The sequence below is a fragment of the Periophthalmus magnuspinnatus genome, chromosome 14 (assembly GCF_009829125.3).
Source record: "Periophthalmus magnuspinnatus isolate fPerMag1 chromosome 14, fPerMag1.2.pri, whole genome shotgun sequence".
Classification (NCBI taxonomy): Eukaryota; Metazoa; Chordata; class Actinopteri; order Gobiiformes; family Gobiidae; genus Periophthalmus; species Periophthalmus magnuspinnatus.
This window is the reverse complement of record NC_047139.1, coordinates 24,608,298-24,632,016: the sequence shown is the minus strand read 5'-3', so window position 1 is coordinate 24,632,016 and position 23,719 is coordinate 24,608,298. Positions and strand designations below refer to the sequence as shown.

The window sequence follows — 23,719 nt, the reverse complement described above, 5'->3', positions numbered from 1 at the left end:
ATTAACTAGAGAATTGTCTAATTTAATGATCTGAACCATCACCTATCGAATCTTGCCCTGAACAAGCCTCTCCATTATCCTGATCAATAGAAGCCATGTCTTCCTGTGCGTCGCTATAGAAACAAACATTAAAAAGACCACTCACGTGCGTCGAGAGTAGAGCAAGTGCCTGAGTCAGCTGAAAGCACTGTAGTTATGTAATGCCGAGGAGCAGAGGAGCTAGCTGCTTCTAACATGCCAGGCTCTTCCTCCTGTTAGCGCTAGCATCTTCTCCCATTTGGATACAGAGAGATCCACACTTATGTAACACGCCGTATGTTGACGATAAACTGTTTTGTGGTGGTTTTCATGAGATGTGATTCATGCTTCTTACTTTTTCTTCTTGCTTGCTTCCACGGGCTCTAGATTTCCAGCTATTTTCCTGCAGACCTGTTGTCTCACATTTAAAATATATTTTAAATGTAAATGTAAACCCATAACCACACCCTGGTAAAAATGTGTAAATCGTCACATTTGTATAGAGCGCTTTTCTACCTTCTAGTTACTCAAAGCGCTTTACATCAAGGAACCCCTCACTCATTCACGCACACCGTTCTACATTGACACTGGGGACGAGATGGGTTAAGTGCCTTGCCCAAGGACACAACGACAGTATTCATTTGTGGAAGCTTAAATCGCACCGCCAAAGTATGAGTCAGTGGATCTGACCGCTCTATCAATGATGTTTATGTCTATAGCTGGATTTGAAACACCAAGCTTCGGATCAATGGGCAAAACCTCTACGAATTCACTAACCTTAACCACAAACAACATGGGAGCTTAAAGCTGTGTGAAGTTGAATAGGATAGTCTACCTTCAGTAATGGCCAGAATATATGAGATGGCTAGGAAATATTTAATATGCTTAGGACCTATATGTGCTTGTTATATAAACGTCACTATTTGGGAAGGTTTGCTATAGAGCCGTAATACAACAAATTAGCTTAGCCTTAGTTTAGCCTTACACTTTATGCCAAGTGTGGTGCACAATTAGATTCCCTGCAGCTGGAGTAAAACTGCATTCACATATAGGCCTGTGCAATGAATCATAAGCAGAGACAAAGAAAGTAATTATGATTCATTTATTTGTTTTATTCCCCAGTCCAATTTACATTAATGCCGAAACCTGATTTACGTCGCTTGGCTCCAGGCAAGTTTGTCCATCCCTTTGGTGTGTTACAGAGGAGCATTTGACAGCGGCTCTCAGCACTTTAAGTTAGCGGTTTGTTCATCTCTGCTGGGGTAAAGCTCCCGGTTCACCCAGACCACTCGGGTTCATCCAGTGACAACCACATAAATAATAGATGTGCCTCTTAGCTCAGCTGAGTGTATTGTTGTGGCTGTTTGACACATGGCAACGGGACCAGACCAGACAAGACCAGAGCTTTGTGGACAAAAGGTGACATCCACCAATGGAAGTGCAATAGATCAGATATGTGAGCGCTTAATAAATACAAAAATAAACTATGCTAATGTAAAGTAGGCGCATGTTTTTTGTCTGTTGATTCTTCTTATGTTATACACTCTTTTTGTACAAATTAAATAAGTTTGATCTTAAATAATAATAATAATTTTAGCTATAATTGTACTAAATCACAATCTGTATTTATTATTTTTAGAACTAAATTAAATTAAAATGCACTTTTTGATACTTCTTGACACCTCAGTTATTCAACAAAATGCATCTAAAGGACTAAAAAGAGGATTTGGCATATGTCCACAAAACATCATTAATATCTGTTTTGAAAAATGTCGAGAGCATCTGTGCAACTAAAACAACATTTTTGTCCTCTCAATTTATTCTGCGCAGATAATGATGAATATTACAGAAGATCATTTCCCTTGACATGTCTGGCCATCTGCATGACTAATATGTAGTACAGCCATCACGGTTTGCATAGAAATGAAGAAATTATGAATGGGAGCTGCACAGAGCTGTGACTGAGCCTGATTGGTCAGTTTGTAAAAGATAAAAATCTCTTGTTACAGCTGAGCGGGGAAACCTCAAACAGCAGAATGAACCTGATTCCTTCTGTGTTCACGTGGGCAGTGTTTGGCCCTTTGTTGTGCTTGATGTGAGAGGGTGTGTCACATGTCTGGGTAACTCTGTGTCTTTGGGGATCATCTCCTTAGGGCTAAAATGACTACGATCTTACTATAGACTGTCCTTATGGGGGCTGGTTACCAACAACATCTTCTACCTCTGCCATCCATGTCCCCCTTTCCCCGCAGCCAATCGGATTGCAGTAACACCACCGCCCTGGCCAATAGCGCTCCTGGCGTGTTTACATGAGTCCCGGAAGGCTGCGATTAAGCATTCAGGTTAGTCGAGCGGAAGAGAGGAGGTAGAAAAAGAGGGGTTGAGTGAAAGGGGGAGACACGAGGAGGAAGAGAGGAGGCAATAATGGGCTGAAAGGGTGGATGGATGCATGCACTGGAGAAGTCACCCGTCATTCGGACATATTTAGGTGAACTTACAACTGAACATGAATCAGAGCATAGTAGGGCTGGGAAAAATACATCACAATTTTTTCCCTCATATTAAATTTTGGATTTTTATTTTAATAAGTAAAAATGACTTTCAAATATTGTTTTTCTGACTATAATTGTCTGACTTGAAGTTTGCATATTTTTGTGTTAAATGGCAATAATTACAAAGTCTGCACTCTGCTCCAACCCGCATACTTTTACTGACAGTGGCTGTGGACCTATCTATTAAAAACAACAACAAAATGAACTGAACCTTGCTCCTGATCTTGATTAAAATGCGATTAATTGTACAACCCCTGCAAACTTGTACTACTATACTCAAATATGCTCACCTTTTTTGTGAAATATTTAGAGTTTTTACTCTTACAAACCTCACATTACCTGCTTTGCTTTTGATTGAGTGTCGTAGTATGTTTATTAGCATGTGGTCACGTATCCATTAAAGATTTATGGTATCGGTAAGTGTTGCCTTACTCCTCTCAGTAAGTCGTCTTTCCACAGGGGTCAAAGCGAGTGCTGCTATTTCAAGTCTGACAAAGACCAATGAGGAGCAGACAACAGTCATTTTTCACTTTAGCCTTTTATTGTTATCTATTCACTAGAGAGTTTTCATGGCCGATATCGATCCAGAATCCAGCACAACCCATATATTTTGGCCGATATGTGAGGCTGATTTTGGTTATTTCCCCCTAAATTATATAATTTAAATTTACTCAACCACAGCCCCTTTTTTACGACAGAGTTGAAAGAGAACTGTGTAGTCACGTTTTGTACACTGAAGTGTTAAAATTGAGCTTCATGTGGATTCTTTTGGCAGCAGGTCGGCCAAAACAAAATATCGGCCTGTGCTGGAGATTTAAAGCAGATAGCTCATGTGCTAAAAAGTATGGAAATCTATCTCTACTATTCGCCTTATTCTGGGAGTTGCCGTGGGCGCTGCCATTGTCATTTGCGCTGTATTATTTTTGCACGGAGCTGCCAATCTTGCCAGTAAATTATTTCTATAGGGACTACAGAGCTGTTTTAAAGGCTCCCAGAGAATCGGTGCATTGTTGAATTGTTGGTCACATGACTATAAAACTTTTTACACAAATCAACCTACTTAATGTCATATTTTAGCGGAAAAGCTTTTCTCAAATTCTTTATTGAAATGAATGGGATTCCTGCTTAACTAGTGCCACCACAAAGAAAGTGTGGTTTGGAGCATTTAGACGCAGAAGTGGGCGGGGCAGAGTAAGGTCAATAAGGACAGTTTAATTGAGATTTTGCTGAACTACAGAATAATTATATTTTAAGTTGTTTATGCTAATCACTTGGGTATGTAACATATATCAAATACCATCTTCCGGTAGCAAAGCACATTAACGGGACGCTGCAGTTAATGAAATCTGAATGGAGATTGTGATTCAGTCATCTCTAATTGTCAGTGGTATGCTTGGGCCTTTAATTAAGGTCTACAGCCAATTCTCTGTCAGCAAATGCATGTGATGGTAGTGATCCGGTAAGAAATGGGACTGCTTTTTGTGGTAAGTGGCACTGATTTAATGTTTATTATGTTTATCTTCAGGAAATGTGTGGAAAAATCATCAATAAGGATAAGAAAATTGATGTTTTTTAATCAATATTGCCCAGCCCTTAGAGTAAGAGACTATGTGTAATATCTTTGAAGAAAGTTATGGCCGAGAGAAATTCAGCTTCATGATGACAAAGATAGAAGAAGTTACATGTGTTATGGACAATGTGTGATTCACTAAAGCAGACTTATTATGCAAATTGACTTCTAACCATCTTGTTTCACCTTCTCATTTACCCTCTTGAAGTTTTACCGTTTTGAAGTTGAAGTATTTGGAGTGATTTGTGCGTGTTTGAGAAATCTTTAATCGCTTATTTTCAAGGCTCCATATTGCCGATCAGTCGTTTTGACCTCCATCGACATACGCCCACTTCTCTGTACTTACTTTGTTGTCCAATTTTATTTTTGTTAATCAGTGATTCATGTAGGATTTGGCAGCATTGTGTAGTCATTTTGGTAAAAGAAAAAAAATTATTCCGCTGCTCCCTAGTGCGATCTACAGCTATCCATAGGAGGAGCTACACGGCTCTTTGCTCTGATGGCGTTTACAGCGACGTGAGCTGCCATTGGGCACCTCATTTTTCTTGCGTGGTTGAATCAGTAGACTTGTTTCTTTTATTATGTCCTTTTAACTGAATATTGCAATTTAAAATGTACAAATTAAAACATAATTATCCACGTGTGTCATCGATTATAATTGTATAGCAGACACAAGCACAATAGGTCTTCTTGAAGTTTTATGGTGTTGTTTTGGGCCTTACTACTTACTACTGCCTCAAGCAAGACATTTATATTTACAGGAATATAATCTGAATTTTGCTATCATAAAAAATAGAAAGGTGTAATCCGAAACACGGGATGAAAAACATGCTGAAACGTAGTGTTATGTAATGTTTATATCTTTAAGAGCTTGAACCTTCTGTCCGAGGCTAAGGCCAGGACATTAAATCACTGTCCACTTTACATTCCCCTCTTAAGTGTGACCTTTAGTAGATGAACTTGTAATCAAGGCTCTGATATCTGAAGGTCCCTGTACTGTTTGTGTTCCCCGGCCTTGCTGTTGTCCGTAGAGTTTATCAGCCCTCACGCTGTTTCCCTTTCCTCGCACTTATCTCTCCTGTGGCTCTTTACAATGTCTCGGCCGATCGAAATATCTGAAAATAAACTTTGGCTTGAGAGGCTGCAAGGTCTGGCAAAGGATTTATTCATCAAGTGTTTAAAAGCAGGGACAGGCTGCAGGGCTATTTGTGGGGTGTTTGTCGAGCTGTCTAAACAAGGCTGAAATTTAGTTAAATCAATTGACTGCCGCGTTCAATAGTTTTGTCAATAGCTCATAAATAGCCAAAAATAGAAGCATGTCTTGGCCAAAATGTCATATCCATGGGTTTCAGGGTGGGGATAAATTAGCAGTTGTCATAATGTATTCAAAATGGTGCTAAAAGATGTAGTATTTTGTTCTAAACTGTTAAAAGCTATGGCAACAGTCCTCATATTTCATCATGCTGTGACCTATGGATAAACAGGAAGTTGTAATCTGTCAATATATACTTATACTATACACAAACTACAGATTTTTTAGTTCAGGGATGCTATCATTTGTTGACATTTCCTTCTCTTGTATTTCTGGACCATGCCACCAATTAGACAGACCCACTTATTTGAGCTATGATTATGTGTCCCATTTTTTTCCATGTCACTAACTTCATTTTTGGAAGCAACTTAGCATTACTGTTTTATTAATTTGTAACTTCCTGACCTATAAACCCAGGCCATAGCCCACATTTGACTTCCCTATCAAATTCCATAGTAGGTGAAGAGGGTTGTACACAGACCGTATGTGGCAGTACTCGCTGGCTCCCCCATCCCGAGGGCCGTCGATAGAAGCTTGAATTTTAATAGCTTCGCTCATCTGGGCTCTTCTGTTTCTCTGCACGCTTTGATAGACTTTCCATTAGCACATGACTGAACACAGTGTACAGTGCCCACGTTCTGTACTGCAGGGGCTTACAACAGAAGTGTGTGGGTGATGAATGTAGCTAGAACATTATGAAGTAACACAGGTAGTAGAGGGATTGTCTGTACAGCTGGTTGGGTGACGTCCAGTGTCCAGAGACTAAGTAGCTCCTCAAAGTCTAATACAAATGGTACTTTATGCTTGTAGTAGGTTTGTCGTACTAAAACTGAAACTAGATACTCAGCTGAGCAAGTACCTATTCTAAAAAAAAAAAAAAAATCCCATTCACAGTTTTAAATTAGTCTTGTGTTAGTATTATGATGACACCAAATTGTAGTGTGACTGTGTTTAATCTGTAATCAGGGCTTTTCTAATCAGTAAACGCAATAAGTGACATATACTCTGAAAATGATCTGATCCGATTAAAATATGTATTGCTTGTTCCACTGCAGTCTCTCTGGAAATCCAGTGTTTCCCGCAGGTTTATTTTGTCCAACTTGTCTCATCGTGGTGGAAGTACATCATGTGAATTCCCAGGCTAAATTTTTAACCTAATCTGAAAATTGCGTAACAATACCTCTCCATTGTCTTACTATGTCCGCGCATGTTTTTGGTGAGTTTCACGTCTGATAGTCTTGTCTCAATTTGTATATGCAGCGGGATGTAACCAACCATCACAAGCCTTGGGGATTTAAAGCAGCTAATTATGATGTATGGTGACTGGTTGCCATAGTAACATTGGTTGGTTTGGCGTTTTGGGGGAGAAGGGCTGCACTGATTCACGCTCAGAGCCATGGGGGGGTCCTTATCTGCTGTGGCCGTGAGGCATATGGCACGTGTAGATATGCAGCTGATGGAGCGTTGGTATTCATCTGAGCTGAAACGGTTGGGATTTATCATCCAGCTGGTGCAGTGCTTCACTGAGCTCTTTTTCATTCAGGATGTCCGAAAAGACTCAAGTTTGCTAAATCGACTCTAAGTTCAGTTAATGAAAGCTGGAGCAGTATTTTCTGGTGCTGGTGAATATTTATCATGTTAACATTTCCTTTTTAGTTAAAGTTAAAATGGTCTGATACTTGCCAATTGAATTTTTAGGACAAACACTGAATGACACATTGACACAGAAATGGGCACCTCAGAAATGTATATAAAATAAATATTTAAAAAAATCTGGTATTGGCAAATGCACTACTGCAAATGTTTAAGTCAATTCAAATGACAGTAAATAAAGGGTCTAAAATGGATTGGAAACCTGGATTAGCCCTTGTGACTGATGTGAGTCAAAGTAGCTTTGAGATGATTTAGCCTTTAAATTACTGAAGTGTGTCCATTAAAGTGCAAATCCAGAGCCTTGTGTACTTCCTCTTCCTCTCTCCAACATGTGTGAGTCCTGCTGTTGAGTGACCTTTAAAGTGCGCTCTACTGACTTCCTGTCCTGCAGCTTGGCTTAGTTTGCTGAATACAAGAATCCCATTATCATCTTGATCAAGGCTGGAGCTGGAAACAGGAGACAAAGGCCAGAACTGAACGCAAAGGCTAAAGACCTTCTGTACTGCAGCTCCACTTGGGTTTAGTTATCACATTATTTTGCATCACTGTAATGTCAAGGCCAATGTGGGATCATACTGATGTGTGCTGTAGTGGAAGGCACGCACGTACCATGGAACCTTCAGAGGAAAAAATATTAATGTAATTTAAGAAGAAACAGTGCAGAAATTTCACCTTATCTAGTTGTTTGAGATTTTATAATGTTTATTTTATTTTTTTTATTTTCAATTAACTGTTTTTGTTGCTGTTTTGTTTTTCTCTATATAGTAATCTACATCTTCAAAATGCCAATTTTAGTTAATGTTAAAGCCCCACTGCACCACCCACTCTTTAGCCAAGTAACAGACTAAAATAAAAGCATGTTTCTGAAAAACATAGAAAAACATGCGTTCTTGTCTGTGACAAGGATTGCCTCTCCACAAACCTGACTTGGCCTAGAGGTTGGCCTTTTTTTTGGTTTGTCTTCATGGAAATGTTGTTCCTTTGGCTATAATTTTCCACAGTAAGCGTATTTGCTTTCATGGAGAAAGTTTCCATAGAAATACCAAAATCTTAACTTAAGGCCTTCCTTAAAACGTCACAATTCACTCTTTACTTCCATATTATAGTCTAGATTACCTCAGTCCAAGTCTCCTGTGTAAACATCTCCTGGTGGGTGCCCGCGCCCTGGTCTCTAACTCACATATTTTGTGGATGTGAAGCAGGTGGACATGTCTCCATATTGATCTGCACTAAGCTGCATTGATCACAGGTCACAGGGCATTAGGAGACCTGAGCACACACGGGAAGGCTTTGTCACTGCACATTCTGCTCAGACAGAAACCATTAGATTTTCAAATGAGTTCAACTGAAATGCTCCTGACAATGTAAAAGCTTGGATCTGAAAAGGTGTGCTTTCAAATGGGACAGAAGACCACAATTGTTACTTAGCTGAAATGTTCTTGACACTTGCAGTTCTTTGTGTAGTATTTTTGACAGATCTTTTAAAATAGAGTGGACTGGGAAAAGTCCATAAAAAACACACTGTTTTCTTTTGTTTTAATCCTTACTTTAAACTTTAGCTATGATCTAAAGCAGTAAGTAAGTAGGTACAACTTCGGTTCAGCGTTAACCAAATAATTAATTTATTAAGATATTGATGACCTAGAATGCCCCATGTGTAAACTTTTATTTGTTCTACATTTACCTGAAGAATAATTATTAATATTATACGTTACTTTTTCAAATACGTAAATACAAAATATAGGCATTGCAACAGAAATTTTTGGTGCATCTGTACTTCTACCACATCCTCCATGTTGTGGTCCCTATGATTTGCTCCGGTCTAACTCATTAATTACACCTCTACAAAACACCTGACCTTTGTCCCTATTGTCGGTGTAGTACTGTGCCACGTCCGAGCTGCCCAGACTCCTTTAACAAAGAGAATCCCCCTCTGAGCCATAAAGATAGACCCTCATAATAATGAACGCTCTAATTTCCCCTGCGTCGCTGCAGATTGATGATGGCAGCACGAGGGACATGTTAAAACAGAGTACACAGCGTTGTACAATGGAGCTGTCAGAGTGTTGAGCAGGTGATGTAGAGGCTGTCAGACACTCAGGGCTCCACAGTGCTACAAACTGTTTTTCTCTTTGGGGTGACAAGCAAAATTCGCACAAAACTTGACTTTGATTAATTGGTGACTCTTGTGGAAAATATTGACTGTAATAATCCTTTTCTGAAACCTTGATGAGTTATGACCAATGACCATAAATAAACCCATCATATTGATTAGACTAGAGAATACAGCAGCATCTATTTTAACATAATCTAAAACAAGAAAGCTGTTAGCACTCGATTTTTCTAAGACGTATTTGTAAAATGGCAATCGAGCAGGTGATGTAGAGGCTGTCAGACACTCAGGACTTTGCAAGGCTACAACCTGTTTTTCTTTTTTGGAGGAAAAGTTAAGACAAGTTAGGACACAACTGAGGCACTGGCTAAACAACTAAAACTTTACTCTTGACATAAAACTAATTGGTAGAGCGATCAGAGCCACTGACCAACAGGTTGGCGGTGCAATTCCTGCTCCCACAGATGAAAGCTGTCATTGTGTCCAGGAGCGAGACAATTAACCCACCTCGCCCTCTGTGTCTACGTACATTGGTGTGTGCAGGTGCGTGTGAATGCGTGAGTGGTTCCTTGATGTAAAGCTCTGTGAATGCCTTGAAGGTGGAAAAGCGCGATTTAAAAATGTGACCATTTACCATCCAGAGTTGGCACATATTGTTAGGTATTGTTATTGTAGCTATAGTGAAGTTATACAACACATTTTAAACTTCATTTGCTTTTCTTTCACATCCTCAGAGAATGCGATCTGATGCCTGTATCCCAGCTGACAGTAAAAGGAAAAGCCTGTCATCTCCACAGTACAGTAGACAGCTGAATATTAAACAAGTACAAACATGTTCCGTGGTTTAATTATGTCCCAGAACAAAGCTGGAGGTGCATAACAGCCTTGGCTCATATAATGTTACTATGTTGTCTGGGTCTTTGTACGTAACTCTGGATACTGTAAATGTACAGAGCTGTTTCTTTAAATGCCAGTGTTTGCGGCTGCAGGGTATGATGTAATCCCCCTCCTCCAAAAAAGAAACAAGAAATGTGCTGAGCAAGGCCACGCAAGTCCCTGGCTGAATCCACAAACTGCAGCAACAACTTGAAACGGTGGAATTGCCAAAAGCTAAAAGCAAAGAATAGGTCTCGAATGTTCCTTTTAAACGTGTTATATTTATACTGCTGTTGAGAGTTGCTGTTGAAATAGTTGCCTGGTAAGTTCAAAATGATGTCTGTATTTTTTTTATGAGTCTGGACACCACTCCCTTTGTCGCACCTCGAGCCAAAGTCTTACAGCTGACACATTCATGATATTGACAGTGCAATAACATATTTAATTTAACAAAACAAACTCCCCAAAGCAAAAGCAAACACCAAAAAACTTTCATAGTTACTGCTCACTAACATGAAGGAAAAACAAGAACTGTCCCATGCACTGTCCATCTACTGACACATGAGGAGTGGATGCAAAACGTATGGCTGTAACTTCAATGCCTGAAATAAGCAGACATCACACCATTTTATAGATCAATCATATTTAATACAGATGGAGAACAGCTAAAAGTAATATTGTTCAAATGTGATGTTGTCCCCGCCACCTGGGAGTATGACATCATTACATTTTACAACCTAAACGCCACTAATCAGCAATTATATACTGTTTTTAATTGCAAATCGTTTCTTATTATATTACATTTACTACTTACACTATATAAATATATTTGTTTATTTTTTTGGCCTTGTCCCACTTGAGCATCTCCATTGATAATCTATTCTTCTGTGTGAACAGTGGCATCGACTCACCCAGCGCTGAGTCATCTCTCTGGAGGTCAGTCGTGGTTTATGTGCTGAGTCGCTGCTGTCACTGTTGTTTTGTTTAATCCTGTTTGTCACTACTGATCCATTTTTTAAAAACGTGGGTTCAAAGGTGTCAATATAATAGATTTAAAAACATGACCTCCGTACTAACACTTGTACTGTCAACTGTAGCATGTGAATGTTGGCATTTCTTCTTCGTCAGTGATGTGTAGAGGTGATGGATGTCCCTGTCTGTCTATAGCTGCTCAGTTCACATGTGAGTACTCTGATGTATTACACACATCACTGGGAAAGGTCTAGTCTGCTATTAGATGATTCAGAGAGCCCCGTGTACACAATCGTTCAGGTGAGGCTACACACCATTGTGCGCAGTCTGGCCCTGCTCCACGTGGATGCACAAAGCAGCACAGTTAAACCGCTGCAGAGGCTGAGTGTGTGTGATGTTGACGAGCAGGGGCGGCACCCAGGGCGGCTTCATGCCCCCCAATGCACACCCATCCACTAGTGTTGTCACAATACTATCATGTCAAACGCTATTTTAACACTAAGGAATGTGATACTACTGAGTTTATACAAGCTACTGAGTTTGATGACACAATAATACACTATTAAAAGAAGATTGTATGACATTTTCAGTAAAAAGTCATTGTTTCATCGATACTGCTATGTTGTCTTATAGTAGTTCAGATACAGATACAGGGACGACAGTAGTTCAGTAGGTCAGATCCACTGACTCACAGGTTGGTGGTGCGTTTCCAGCTCTCACAGATGAATGCTAATGTTGTGTCCTTGGGCGAGACACTTAACCCATCTCACCCCCCAGTGTCTGTGTTCACTGGTGTATGAATGTGTGTGTGAATGGGTGAGTGGTTCCTTGATGTAAAGCGTGACCATTTACCATTTACCATCTAGATCAAGACCATTCTGGTAGCAATTTAGTTTTTTCTCAAATCTATCTACAACTAGGCTCTAAATATAACCCACATGTTAAACAAATATCCTTAAATAGAAGCTACATGGGGCCCATTTGACAAACTATCAAAGAAATATTTTGAACATGTGCATCACCATTAAAAATGTTCAGAGTGGTTTAACCGTTGATTTACTTTCTCCGTGTACATTCATTAGAGTTTCTGAACAAACCTGTGCCATCCAAAATGCACTGTATACTGACTAAACCATGTATGAGTCCACTAATCTTACAATGTCTGCCTTTCCCCACTAGTACCAGTATGAATCTTTGTAATACTGATGCAACAATCTTATAAGCGGTGAAATAGTGTGTTGGCTCAATCAGAAACTACTGGATACAGCCTGACGTTAACAGTCCAACCATGTTCACTCACTTCAAAAAATGAATGTGTGTTGTCCACTATAATAACTGAAAAACATAATCAAAAGATAAACAATTTCTATGAAGAGGTCTATCATTACAGTATCATAGAACTAAGACTGGGGGATATTGAAAAAAAAATGTGTATCGTGGTTTTGCTTTTATCACAATACATGTAAACTTAGTGTCTTTATATTGTCTTTAAGAGGTAATTAGAGTCACCTGGTTCTGAGAGTTCAGTTAATTTCTATTGGTTAAATCTGTGAGTATTGTTGAGGTGTGCATGGGATAAACTGTCTCTGTTTGAGCATAGAGCTGCAGTCAAGAGGGAACTTTAAGTTACAATATGGTGATTTTATTAACATTGCAGATAGTCACAATATGGTTTTTATTACCATATGGCTCACCCCTAAGATACATCACAATCAAATATTTGACTATACTGGTGGATAGGAGAATAATAATATTACAATAATATTGTTTATCGTGACAAAAAGTAGCAAATAATTGATTGTGGGACATTTTAGTTAAGTTAAAAAAAAATAAAAAATTAAAAACCCACTTCTCCCTGATGATCTCTTCTATATCATTGCTGTTTTCACTTAAGACAAAGTACAAGTACTGTACAGTACTATTATAGTTATTTGAATATGGAACTTATTCATAACATTAAAATGATAGTTATTTAAGTGTCTGGGGTGAGGGAAGTCTGGGAGTCCCTGCTTTAGGCTGTTGCCCCCAAACCAACCCATGCATAAGAAGAAAATGGATGGATGGAATTATTCATATGCATAACATTTTTAAACTGTCAGTAGCTTTAATGATTATCTTGATATAGTCATTGATTGCAGTTATGTTGGTCATGGTCATCGTGACACCAAATTTCCATATCGCCCCATGCCTACACTCTACACAGCAAATTACAAAGGCTGCAGTTTTTAGGTAATAAAATGTCTTCTGTCAATCATTTCTTCTCAAACTGCTGACTTAGTTTGTGTGTCTGCTGTAGATTTAAAGACTTGTCAAACAGACCTGGGTTTGTGTGTGTTTATTTACGTTCTTTGAAAGCTTTTCCAGGTTTTGCTTCTTTATTAGGTTCAGTCACATTGATCTCCCTCCACCACTAACTGCAGCTGTGTCTGGGCACATATATTTATCAGCAACAGCAAAAGTGTTTCTTTGACACATATATTTTATAGTGGATACTTTTTACTTTTACTTACTTTTACTTCACTATATTTGAGAGACCGTATCTGTACTTTCTGCTTCCCTGCACTGCACTGCATGTTTTGAATAGCGTGGGACTAATTTGAATGTTGTTCTGTTGGTAAAACAGGAAACATATTTAGATCTCTATACTTCAAATTTAAAAAAAAACTGAACAAGTGCTCACATTTAGCAAAGTGAAGTGACTGAAGAAAGCCCCAAGTGTCCTTAGTTTGTAGCTTTTGTTTTCTTGGTTTACTTTTACTTCTCATACCTCACGCACTCCGTAGGAACTGGGACATGCCACTGTGCAAGCTATGACTGGGACAGCACGGTTCAGGTCAGCATCATGAGCAGAGGATTGGAACTGAACAGAAGCAGAAAGGCAGCGGGACAGCAGTCTCAGCTATAGTTTTAACTCCACGTTCACCAATGTTAATAGAAATGCTCTCGGATGCAGAATTTTTAAACGGCTCCAAAAGATTTGGCTCTCGCAATTTTTCAAATGTCTTCACACCAGCAGAAAAAATTATCCAGCTATCAAAATGTATCACCAAATCATGCATAAAAACCAAGTGTTTTTTTGTTTACCATGTCATCCGTGGGTGGAGTGGGCAGGCAGGGCAACAGCGATGAGTACAGGTGCAGCAACAAGCCCACCCCTAGAACCCATACAGGCCTGGCCCATCACAGAGGATATAGAGGGTTTTGATGGGACATAGATTTGGTTATGGCTTTCTTTTTTGAGGTGACATGTGCCATCCGTTCTCTCATCTTTCCCCATGGTAAGAGATATTTCAGGGAATAGTTAAATATTTTACTACTGTACAAACTGATAGAAATTTGCTATAAAAGTTTTGGTGAATTAGAAAAAAAATGCAAGTACAGTACAGTATTTCATAAAGAGTTCTGCAGAGTGGCATAGAGTTATCGGTAGTTGTTTAGTAGTTTCTAAGTACTATAGTGAAAAAGTCTTTGTAATCACTCATTCGTCAATGATAGGAAAGGTTTCAATGTGAACCATGTTTTTGATTGAATTGAGACATGCCATCTGAAAAATAAAATGCAAATGTATGTTACTGTTTATATTAGAATAGAGGTGGGAGATGCGTTGATCGGGAGTTATGCAAAATGTGAATATCACCTAGGGTTATTTTTAAAAATGACAGCAAAAATATCTGATTCAAAATAAAACACAAGTGTCTCATGTAATCTTGCAAACAAGGGTGTAAAGATAATGCATAAAAAAACAAAATGCAATTCATTATTCATTCATATACACTTTTATCAATATCAGTGACCTCAAGTTGGATTTGGTGTACATGCGCTTGCCAATACACAGCCTTGTCTCGTCAGCAGTGCAGTTTTGTGTAGATGTGAACATGTGACATACTTTGGCTGTCTGTTTTCACTCCAGCGATGTCCCTGTCTGCTTATTGATTTCTTAACAGGATCTCCCCCATCTCTGAGCCAATCCTTTTACTTGATGTCATGAGTGGTGTAATCTTGTCATATAGAGCCGCTCTCATGTTATGAAGTGTAAGTAGTAAATATGTGACTGTTGGGGTGTAATAATAGGTTAGGCTTTGTAAAAACAGTAGTGTGCTCCCGGAGTTTGCAGCATTGATTTTTTCCGCTTGTCACGCTGGGGGATTGTCAGGCGCATTAGTGCAGTGTGGCAGCCTACATTTGGCCCTGTCAGGGGTGTGCTGATAAACACTCGCATGTGTCCTCTGTCGATTCATTAGAGCCTTCCTTAGACCTACAAGTCAGGGGCAAAAGTGGAATCATCCTTTTTGTCCTGATACTGATCTCGATTTTTTGTTTGATTTATTTTTTTTGTTACAAAATAAAAACAGATTTTAATCATTGCTTGGATTTCGATTAAAATTGAATTAATTGGCCAACCCTTTGAGTTGTCCCAAATAACAACCCCCAACAGACCAGCTTGTGTTTAGGAACGATGTGAATTTAAAAATAATAGCTCCTGTGTTCCTCCATCTGAGTGGCCACATGCACTGTGCCACGTTACAAAGACTCTCTGTCCTCATAGACTGTTTTGCATGACCAATACTGAATATTTAAACAGCTACTTAGTATGTGTAGTCTGCATAGAGCTTCATGTGTCATAGTACATCACGAGATAAAAGTATTCTACCAAAAAACTATAAAAGCTAGAACTGTAAAAGCCTTTATCTGGAGCAATGAGAACCTCTGCAAGAAAAAAAATGAAGCAATTTCTGTGTCTGCTAAAAAAGACCTGTTTTAAAGATGTCCAACATAGTTTTTTTTCTATTTCTTTTTCTAAATTATTCCATTATCTAATATTTGCCTTCTGCTGTGACCCATAAGCGATTTTAAAATTTTTAAATCCAGAGAAAGTCCCACAAATTTATGTTAAGGTAATTATATTAAACCTTTGCACTTTTGCAAAAAATACTTTTACTTTTGGGAAAAAAGGAAAAAAAGTAGCATTTTTGTGTAAACATATGGCCATATTTTAAGCCAGATTGCTACCCATGTTTACTCTTTAGTCTCATAAAGGACACACAAACTAGGACAGACACATGGGCACAGGAAATATTAATACTAAATGTTCAGTATTGGACTGATACCGATATCTGGAAAAACCCTTCGATATCACAGATACTAATAGTGTAACCGATATATCGCCAATCCCTAAACTGTATTTCTTGTGCAGGAAGAAAGCGTTTGTTTATTGCCTTGTGAGCCATCATACATTCTGTGACATAAACTGGTGCAGTCCATTGGAATGACGGGTCCTGATGGCTTCAGTCTCAGTGATTGCAGAACACAAACGTTTTTCTCCTTCTCTTTGTTCTGCTGCTCAGTAGACTGTGTCATATATCTCCAAATGATGTGTTTGTGTTGAGAGACCAAGGAGCAGCTGCCATCCACACGAGGGACCCATCTTCACAGTAGTGCTCTTCTTACTACACACATGCACACAAACGTACACACACTCACATACACACGCACACGCATACACTTTGTATCTGTGTCTGCCTTGCTTTAATAAACCTAATCTCTAACATAATGAGGAGAAATGATGACCACTCAGACAGATTCATTTATCTCTGAATGGATACTGTGACACAAATTAAAATGTTAACAGACAAAGACAATACTTAAGACACAAATGCATGAGAGGATAGATCACAATGTAAAGAAATACTGTGTAAGTTTGACACAGGAGGGAGGGCAATGAGAGGAGCCCAGAATAGTTGTTAAATGTATTAAATGTATTATCCACAATTTCAAACAGTAGAAATAACATTTTTAAATGATAAAATCCAAATATTTCTAGGATTGGAGTTATAGATTAGATGATATTTTTATTGTACTGCCACAAAGCTTCTGGATCTTATTGAAATGATCATACAGTAATGAAGACTATTTATGTGCTATTAACAATACTGAAAAAAACTGTTTTACTTAGGGAAAAATTTAAATAAGTAGTCTCTGAAACACCAAAATGGACATGGACCAATATAATTATGTCTTGTGTGGACCATCTTCTGCTTTGCTGTGGGACTCTGGAGCAGAAGTTGTCCTGGGGATAGACTGTGTTTAAATGGAACAGATGGGAGAAAGCAAAAACAAAATCAAATGCCATGCACATATGGGACAACAGATTTATATCCAGGATGAGGCAGTTGTTACACACCTTATTTCAGTAGTACAACCTCCTTCACAGCAGCAGCGTCCATGCATACCGTTAGAGGCCCTAGCACATGGGTGGCTAATCTGCTAAACTCAGTCATCCCATTTGTCAGCCATTAGCCCAATCCCTACAAATGTAACATATGGCATCAGTGGCTCTATGAGGTCAGTACACACCATCAAAACAGATGGAGGCAGCATTTTGGCGTTGATTGACAGGTAGGTGGTCCAGTCGCCAGGGGTTACTGTGTTTTACTGATATGGATGGACTGGTAAAAACATTAGCGTGATGGCGCGTGTCGTCCCAGTGGGGAATTGGCCTGACTAGTGCGGTTATTTTTCTATTAGTTCTCATTAGGGCTGTCGTGTTGTATCACACACATAAGGCAGTGTGGGAGAGGTGATGTGGACCATTACTCTCCTACACCGTGCCGTTTACGGAACATTGAGAGTGCTTTGACACAGTTGGCAGTTTTATTAATAGTTGGTGGTGTAAATAACATTTGGAGATGCTCATTTTTAACTTGCAAGAGACCCTGCGGTGATTATGATGCTCAGACCTGAACTGACACCTCATTGGGAAGTTATGATGATGATTCTGACCTGCTAAAGAGGACAGAATGGTGATATGGCAAGAAAAAACAACTACTTTTTTGTCAATTTCATATTTCATGGATAATACTGCTACATTATTATTGTTGTTGTTGTTATTGATGTTCTTGATGATGATACACTCTTAAATTCAGCCCTACTTCCAAAACACACAAAATTTATGAAGACTGGGGGACTGATTGTGACCAGTGGTGGTTGCATAACTTTGGTCTGCTAAAATACTAAGATTTTATATGCTACAGGATAAACTTTCCAATATAAAGTACACTGACATGCAGCTATAATACACTATACAAAATACTACTATTTACTCCTATTCAATGTTTCATCTACAGCATTATTGTTCATTGTTTATTGTTCCTAATCTAATGCTGATCCCATAACCTGACAATTTTGGATCCGTTTTTGTCTAGCACATGATCTCTTAACAGCACAACACATTTTTCTGCATTGAACTCCGATGCCAGCGTTTTCTTTCTCACAATGCTTTTCTGTCTTCTGTATCTTCCAGACTTTAACTACAACACAGATGGCTACGAAGGAGAAGGCGCCGAGGATGGGAAGTCTCAGGATGGTTCGGAGCCGCTGCGCTTCATCGACGAGTCTCCCACCATGTCCCCCCAGCTCTGTGCGCCCTTGGGCCCCAACGGAGAGGCTGTGTCCCCCACCCCCCCAGAGGGCCTGCTGTCTGGGGTAAGAGACACCAGCAATCACATGAACAGAATGAGAATATCTATTACCTTAGTGTTCAATAAAAAATAGCTGGTACAGTATATTTTTGTTTCATTTTCAACACGCTTTGAAGTATTGACAAAAAAGATTGTAAAATGAACTGACAAACTAATATGAGAATCACATTTCAGAACATGTTTGCACAGATCTTGTTTGTAGCGGAAATAATGGTACAGTACTTCAAAAATTGCAGGTTTTGCGATTTGCTAATTGCGTTAAATTGTGATCTAGATTCAATTCCAGTGTATGTTGCCCTAGTTTTAATGATACTGTGCGTTTACAGTGATTATTATTGTGTCCATGGCTTAAAGTAGTTTCAATATGATCATTTATCGCAATATTTCGCTGTAGCAATATTATATCGTGCTGCAAAATGTGTTGTTGTGACAGCCCTAGATACAGGCCAGAGCAGCCCATCAGGTCAGACAGAGGAATAATGAACCAGATGTAAGGCAGGGAGGAGGGGCATAAATCATACTCTGTGTCACTCACGGGTGGCAGTTTACAGTGAATGACAAATAGACCCGTGTCATGGACATAAAAGGTAGTTTTTCACCCAGTAATGCACCAATAGATACCCAGTAAATATACAAGTGCATTGATGGATTTGATCTGGTTGAATAGGCGTCTTTTTCAAAATATATCCACCTACAATAGACAGTCAAACATAGATAGAAAACATTATGCATCTATTCTACCTGTAACAACTTGCATTTACATTTATTAAGGCCTGACTATTCTATTTATTTGTATTGCTCTATGAAATCTGAAAATTGTATAGTTAATTGTTTCCATTCTAAGCTTTGAATGTATGTGGCCTTTGTGTGATTGGCACCCAAGGGAGACACTGCTGGGGTTGGTCTGACTGACTTGACCTGACCTAGAGTAACACACACGCTCCAGCAGGCTGTAATATAAGACAAATCTTATATTGGTTTGCTTTGTCACCATTGCCTAAGAGGCATTGTCAGTATATTTCTCAGCAGTGTATTAATGAGTAAGTACAATAGTGTAGCCTGAATAACTTGCTTTAAAGTGCTAATATAACTACCGTGTTTGCCAAACTGTCAAATACACTTCACATGATTTGCTGCATTGCCTTTGCTGGGTCTGTTAAAAAAAAAAAAGAGTGTGGCTCCATCTAGTGGCAGTTTGAGGGAATGCTTAGTTTCAATCATTGGGGATCAGAATAAATTGATTTGCATAGTACCAAGACCAGTAATAATACACTATACAAAATCCCACAATTTACCCTATTCATTGCTATTGTATTTGCATGTAGTTTATTGTAATAATTCTAATCCTGACCTCATAAACTGACATAACGTCTACAGCGGTTTGTGGAGGGTGTATCCTAACTTTTTTCCACTGCTGCCTCCTCACCGTCCTTTTGTGTGTTTGTTTCTGTTGTGTTCCCATTGACAACAGCAGTTTTTCATCTGCACACGAGACATTCAATTCACTGTTATATGCGCAGTTTCAGCATTTTTGCAGGTCTGACTGACACAAACCTTACACCTGTATTTATGAAGAATATCCCCATTTTCCTCTTGATTCTTCTTGATTTGATTTGATTGCCTGTCTCTATTCTCTTGCTGTTCTTAAACAGCATTGTAACACTGGGATTTCCCCATTGCGAGACAAATAAAGGTTTTGTTTTTTGTATGTTGGACGCCCTTTTTTGGCTGACTGATTCATCAGGCTCTAGTTCATTATATGCTGTTTGATACTGTCACGACTAAAAATATTATTTATTAAAAGTTGTAAAACAGAATTCACTCATTCATGGTACAAGAATAGCATTACGTAAAACATGAGTCATTTCAGTTTTCATTTAGCAAAAGAAGATACTTTGCAATTGTAGATAAACGTCAGACACTAGATTACAGCTGAATGCTGTGTTCTTCTCCAGCCTATTGAACTATGTGGACCGTAATTACAATTAGCCGCACTAAGCAGTGCTTTAGCCAGCCTCAGCGCACCAGTCTCTCCACAGATCAATAAAGAAACAATGGTCAGAGAAAATGAGACGAGGCGAGATGAGGATAATAAAACTCCAAAAGGGGGAGGATCCAAACACTATTTTAAAACAAGGAAGTAGTTTTTGCGTAAATATGTACAACTTTTAAGCCAATGGCCTGTCTATCTGTCAAGGAAGTGGCTTGGATATGGTTTGTTGGTAGGGGAGGGGCAGAGATGGAGAGGGCAGACCCTATCGACCGAGGTGGAACACACACACGTATGCACACACAAACACACAGAAACCAGGAAGCCGGCAAAAGAGAAGGGGGTAGGGTGATTGTAGGCGGGTCCATTCGGTGTCTCTGTGCTCTCAATGTCCAGGCGGGTTGCTCTGAGAGGGAAAAACATATTGATGCGTCCGGGCAGTCTGCAAAGAAGAAGAAAGGGATAGAGAGAAGAGGGGACAGTGGATTTTAGGAGCCCAACATGGAGGAGGAAGAGGAGGAGGTCCTGGGATACTTGGACAGGGTTTTGGAAGAGGACGAAGAGGTCTTTGAGTCTGAAAATGGGGAGCTGGAGCCCATCACTCCGCTGCATAGACAGTTCAAGGTGAGGCAAGAGGATGCAGGGACAGACTCACATACATACATACATAATACATACATATAGAAACCATGTAAATGCCATGGTTTAATCTAGCAGAGTGGTGAGCCATATTGGAGTGTGCACTGCGACATGTGGCTGTTGGCCATATGTGCGGTGTGTGTGTAACAGTCAATAACGGTTGAGTATAGCCTGAGGACCACATGCTTTCTTTTTGCGCTGTTCTGCTGGTCATGGCAACTTTTCTTCAGTGGAAAGGGTCATGGAAAAATGTGGATGATCTGGGGAGGATAATAGTTTCTTCAGACGGGACGGTTTTCAAAGCCAAGAGTTGGTTTGTGTTGTTGTTGTGTAGTCTTCTGAGCATGCTTCAGTCGACAATAACAACAACGTTCATCAGTTGTTACTAAAACCAATTTCTGTAGCACTTTATAATATTAACACTTTAATTGATCTGAATAAAAACTTGGTTATAAAGAGCAAATAGTTTATTAATAATTATTCAGATTTAGTAACGACCTCATTAAGGGGTTAGGGTTGGGACTTAGGGTTATGCCAAGTTCTAAGTTATGCTAAATTAGCCAGTTACTTAAAGTGTTACCCCAAGTTCTTATAATAAGGTGTGAGAGTACAAAATAGAAGCAATGGGATTATCATCTTTTTACCTTTGCTTTGCTTTCGTTCAGGAAACATAACAAAAATGGTCACATATTTTACACCACCATTTACTATGTGTAATGTGCATTTAATATGTGTAAGTGTCATTACAGACAGTAGTAAGTCTAAAGAGTTAGAGGGGTTAGGTTATATTACCCTACTGATGGTTCAGATTGCATCACAAATTCTTACAGGCCAGTTTGACTTATTACAGATTGGGGGCAGCTAAGATGAGTGTTGTTAAAATGCAGGTTTTTGTCGTAATATAGTGTGTAGTCAATAGTTTCAGATATCTCATGGAAAAATACAGCGTAATCAATAGTAAAAACTTTCTTGTCCCTATGTAGGATAGGCCTGTCACGATAACTAATTTTGAAGTTCGATATACTGCTTAAGTAAATACAGATGATAAACAATAATACTGAAACTAATTTATTTACTCTAACATAATGACCAAGAGCAGATTTAAAAAAAAAAATAAATCTAAATGTACAATATTGTTAAAAATCATGAGTGGCAATAAATAAATGGCTGAATGAGTAATACTTAGTACTTAGTACTTAGTTTGGATCTGTAATGAGTCATGAAAGTTATTTATTCAATCAAAAAATTTCCAAAAAATCCCTAGTTGTGCAACAGAACTGTACACACAATAAATATGGATCCCAAAAAGATGTTCCAGCTTTCATATATTGAACGATTAGTTGATATAGTAATTGTCAGGACAAGCCTAAACTAGAATCTGAAAAGCATCAGTAAAATAAAAAGCTTAATTATAGATGGTCATGGAATATGTGTAATGTATGTAATGTTTTTAGACATCTCATCATTCCAGTCTTATGCAGAGGAGCTGGTTGCCACGGAAAACTGCTCTCCACACATCCACATGTATTTCCCATCTTGCCCCTGTTACAGCACACAGTGGCTCTTTGTAGGGCTGAGGGAAAGTATCCCAGTGTCAGAGCGGAAAAAAGGTCTGCACTCTAGGCCTCGCACTTCTCACACAACTGTGACATGTCACTGCCTGAACACGTCAGCAGCTAGATGTATTCACTTGCAATACGGCGCTAATGTCAGGCTTAACAATGTGACAGTGACACATGCTAGTTGGTGGTAGCCTGAAATAATCACAGTAATTTCTATATCAAATTATCGTTTAATATATGTATTTTCGTTGCAATAGTGTATAGATTTTTTTTTAATATGATAACATTTGTTCTGTGGAGGGTTGAATAAGAGACTTTTATGGCTAATTATTGATTTATTTGTTGCAGCTCATGGCTTTGAATGATCATACATATTTAACCATGGTTTATCTTTCTGTCTTGTTATTGTGTTAGTGGCATAAAATAGTTTCATTATTCGCATTCATTGCATTTTCACTGTAGCAGTATATCATGTTTTAAAATGTGTTATCAAGACATGGCTACTTGAATTACTGTTATTAAGAGTTCAATTTATGGCCCAAAAAGTCAATATAAATGTAAAGTGATTTATCTAACTCTGTCAGATTTACTTTACTTTAACATTTATAAAGTTTGATTTCACAAAGCTGGTCACATACCAGAGTAATGACAATGTAATAGACAATGGACTTAAAGAAAATGAAGGATTTCACTGTTGTTTGGTCAATATATCATGAAAACTTGAGAAATCTGGGTGGTTAAATTACTATTTTTAGGACGGTATATACGCACTAATGTCACTCACTTGTCAAAAACATGATGTGGTTCTTGCCTACATGACATCAGTGTAAATAGGGGCTTGGCTGTAATGAGGTCATAACTTCTCTATGCCTTATGTGGCATATGAAGTATCAGTGCAAGGATCAGACTGCATGTTAATGTTTAATCTTTGCTGTTTCTCAGTCTGCTCACTGCTCTCCTTAAGCAAATTTGCGACACATGCAC

At 38.8% G+C, this 23,719-nt stretch overlaps 1 protein-coding gene across 3 annotated transcripts in view; it reads left to right on the top strand.

Annotated features, from left to right (window-relative positions):
- abr (ABR activator of RhoGEF and GTPase) overlaps positions 1 to 23,719 on the top strand; it is a 124,975-nt gene that overhangs the window by 23,377 nt on the left and 77,879 nt on the right. For 2 of the 3 annotated variants that reach the window (XM_033977865.2, XM_033977866.2), the window contains exon 2: positions 18,367 to 18,548. In XM_033977865.2, the coding sequence (XP_033833756.1) occupies positions 18,367 to 18,548 (182 nt within the window). Of the gene's footprint in view, positions 1 to 18,366; positions 18,549 to 20,912; positions 21,159 to 23,719 lie in introns of those variants that run through there. The other variant, XM_033977867.2, reaches the window with a different exon arrangement.